This window comes from Coregonus lavaretus (genome assembly GCF_964263955.1).
Source record: "Coregonus lavaretus genome assembly, contig: HAP1_SCAFFOLD_3857, whole genome shotgun sequence".
In the NCBI taxonomy this organism is placed as follows: Eukaryota; Metazoa; Chordata; class Actinopteri; order Salmoniformes; family Salmonidae; genus Coregonus; species Coregonus lavaretus.
The window spans coordinates 47546-51377 of NW_028167088.1; the positions used below are offsets into that span (position 1 = coordinate 47546).

General features: G+C 48.1%; 1 protein-coding gene across 1 annotated transcript; it reads left to right on the forward strand.

Moving 5' to 3' along the window:
- Positions 1-435: 435 nt before the first annotated feature.
- Positions 436-1606, forward strand: LOC311113894 (roundabout homolog 1-like; the record flags this gene model as incomplete). Its single annotated transcript, XM_084189176.1, has 2 exons — positions 436-597; positions 1435-1606. Coding segments are annotated over exons 1-2 (331 nt in total), but the record flags the coding sequence as incomplete, so codon positions are not given.
- Positions 1607-3832: the final 2226 nt, after the last annotated feature.

Sequence of the window (3832 nt, forward strand, 5' to 3'; positions counted from 1 at the left end):
GATGCATGGACGCTGCATCCTGGCTGGGCCTGGACCGGGACGCTCCTATTGGAGGGTGTCAGCCTGGACAGATGGCTCATTTATCCCCCATTTCCATGTAAATGTTTTTCGTTTGTGTCCTTGCCCATGCTAATGCAGACCCACGGGGTTCACACTCCTGTTTTCTCTATTCATTAAACTGTTAATATATACAGGACACAGCCTGCATTACGGAATGGACTGACTTTCAGTTTTGAATAATCTTCCGTCCATGCACCAGCAACGCCCAACGTCTACTCTGAACAGAGACAGCCTGAAACCTTAACCAAGGCTCATTTGAATACAGAGCCCATAACTGTTACATTCAAATTCCTTTGTTTTCCATTCAAATGAGCCAGACCAGGCTATTAACTGTAATGTCTGATATCTCTGTCAGATGTTGTGTGATGCCGTGTCAGTATGTTAGCTAACTGTCCCCCTGCCTGTCCCCTAGTGCCCCCTGTGTTTGTGGTGCGGCCCAGGAACCAGGTGGTGGCGGTGGGGAGGACTGTCACCTTCCAGTGTGAGGCCACAGGAAACCCCCAACCTGCTATCTTCTGGCAGAGAGAGGGCAGCCAGGTGAGTGGGTGTGGGGGACTTTCAGTACACGAGGAGCCCAACATGAGCACATGTTGAGGAATGCTGATAGAACAAAAATAAAATACAAATAAGTAGTAAATCATAGTCAAATAATAGTCTTCATTCTTTAAAAAAAATGATATTCCTATATGATTTATATACATTTTATGATTACACCTATAAAACCAGCCATAAAATCAGTGAACATCACTGACCTTCACACAGATGCTTCAATTGGACTGTTCCATTCTACCACCTTTATGGTCTTCCATAGCCTACTGTCTATATCTGATCTGTCTCTGTTTATATCTGTCCTGTCTTCTCTCTTCTCTGTCTATATCTGTCCTGTCTTCTCTCTTCTCTGTCTATATCTGTCCTGTCTTCTCTCTTCTCTGTCTATATCTGTCCTGTCTTCTCTCTTCTCTGTCTATATCTGTCCTGTCTTCTCTCTTCTCTGTCTATATCTGTCCTGTCTTCTCTCTTCTCTGTCTATATCTGTCCTGTCTTCTCTCTTCTCTGTCTATATCTGTCCTGTCTTCTCTCTTCTCTGTCTATATCTGTCCTGTCTTCTCTCTTCTCTGTCTATATCTGTCCTGTCTTCTCTCTTCTCTGTCTATATCTGTCCTGTCTTCTCTCTTCTCTGTCTATATCTGTCCTGTCTTCTCTCTTCTCTGTCTATATCTGTCCTGTCTTCTCTCTTCTCTGTCTATATCTGTCCTGTCTTCTCTCTTCTCTGTCTATATCTGTCCTGTCTTCTCTCTTCTCTGTCTATATCTGTACTGTCTTATCTCTTCTCTGTCTTTATCTGTCCTGTCTTCTGTCCTCTCCCTCCTCTAGAACCTGCTCTTCTCCTACCAGCCCCCCCAGCCGTCTAGCCGCGTCTCCGTCTCCCAGACGGGGGACCTGACTATCACAGATGCAGAGCGCTCAGACATGGGCTACTACAGCTGCCAGGCCCTCAACATCGCTGGCTCTGTCATCACCAAGGCCCTGCTGGAGGTCACTGACGGTGAGTGACGACCCAGAGAGCCAATCACAGGGAACAGTGAGGCTTCAGAGGGAGAAGTTCTGCCAATCAGGGACTCCCAGAATTAGACATATTGGTGGTATTGTCACACCTTGGCACATAGACATGTAGGGATTTGAATAAACACATAATAATATACTTGTGCTATATTTAAGTGTCTAATGTACGTATTGAGGTCTGTAGAGTTTTGGCCAGACTGTGCTCCTGTCAGAGGTGGAGGCTCTGTGGTGCCTCGTCTTCTCCAGGAGCCTGGCTTGCCTCTTGGCTCTGGGCTGTTGGCTCCTAGCAGTGTAGCATTCAAGCTGGCTGGTGCCTCCTCTGGGAGACTCCTCTCATTAACAGACTAGCCTGCTGGTGGAGTCTGGTGTCTTCGTGGTGAGGCCTGGTTCAGACCTCTAATCACTCTCAGTCAATGCAACCAGCCTGGTAGTGTAGGGACCTTGGCTATAGTCCCAGCGTTCCCATAGCGACTTACTCAGTCTCTCTGGTGACTATTATTTTGTCTAACTCTCACTTAGATTCAATCCTCTCTAACCAGATACCCCTCACCTAGATTAAACTCTCTCTAACCAGTTACCCATCACCTAGATTCAACTCTCTCTAACCAGAAACCCTCACCTAGATTCAACTCTCTCTAACCAGAAACCCTCACCTAGATTCAACTCTCTCTAACCAGATACCTCTCACCTAGATTCAAACCTCTCTTACCAGATACCTCTCACCTAGATTCAAACATCTCTAACCAGATACCTCTCACCTAGATTAAAACCTCTCTTACCAGATACCTCTCACCTAGATTCAAACCTCTCTTACCAGATTGCACCTCTTTATTTAGAACCTCCTCCCTTAACATTTGTGGCTGGCCCTGCTCCCTCTTATCCACATGGTCTCTATCTCTCTCTCTCTCTCTCTCTCTCTCTCTCTCTCTCTCTCTCTCTCTCTCTCTCTCTCTCTCTCTCTCTCTCTATCTCTCTCTCTCTCTCTATCTCTATCTCTCTCTCTCTCTCTCTCTCTCTCTCTCTCTCTCTCTCTCTCTCTCTCTATCTCTCTCTCTCTCTCTATCTCTATCTCTCTCTATCGCTCTATCTCTCTCTCTCCCCCTCTATCCCTCTCTCCCCCTCTCTCTCCCTCTCTCCCTCTCTCCCCCTCTCTCTCCCTCTCTCCCCCTCTCTCTCCCTCTCTCTGTGGTGTGGCAGGGCCTGGTAGATGGTAGAAGATAATAACAGTTATTAAAGGGAGGTGGCCTCCTCTTCTCTTCGGGCAGATCTGGTAATGTTTTAGTAATTACACCAGCACCAAAGCAAAGAGCCAGTCTCCCATGTAATATACTACACTGGTGTGTGTGTAAATATACAGGCGTACGTGTGTCCTACACAAGTATAGGTCCAAAAGGCTTCTTAACAGCTTCTACCCCAAAGCCATAAGACTCCTGAACAGTTAATCAAATGGCTGCCCGGACTATTTGCATTCCCCCCCTCTTTTACGCTTGTCACGCCCTGGCTCTGGGACTCTGTTATGTTGAGCCAGGGTGTGTTGTGTCTATGTGTTTTGTGTGCTAGGGTGATGATCTAGTTATTTTGTTTCTATGTTGGCCGGTGTGGTTCTCAATCAGAGGCAACGTGAATCAGCTGTTGCTTGTGGTCTCTGATTGGGAACCATACTTAGGCAGCCTGTTTTCCACAGTGTTTTGTGGGATCTTGTTCCGTATGGTTTGTATTGTGACCAAGGACTTCACGTTTCGTATCGTTTGTTGTTTTGTTCGTGTGATCATTCAAATTAAAAGTATGTTTGCATTCCACGCTGCGCCTTGGTCCTCTGTGTATGACGATCTTGACAGAAGATCCCACCATAACTGGACCAAGCAGCGTGTCCAGGAGCCAACGCCAGAGAGGGCTCTAAAGGACATCAACCTCGACTGGGTCAAGCCGCGGGAGGAGGAGAGAGGCTGGACTTGGGAGCAGAGGAGCAAGAGTCTGGCGAGAGCCATGGAGGCCTGGCCCACGGGGAGGAGAGACGCCCAGAAAATTTTTAGGGAGGGGGCTCACGCCGTGGACGACGGGGCAACGGGAGGCAGCCAGGTTACGGGAGTCACTGGTCACCAGGGGGAAGGAGGATGTAGAGGCACGGCGAGAGGTACTGGGGTGTGTTGCCAGTCCGGTCCGGCCCGTTCCTGATCCCCGCGTAGGGCCAGTGGTGTGTGTCCCCAGT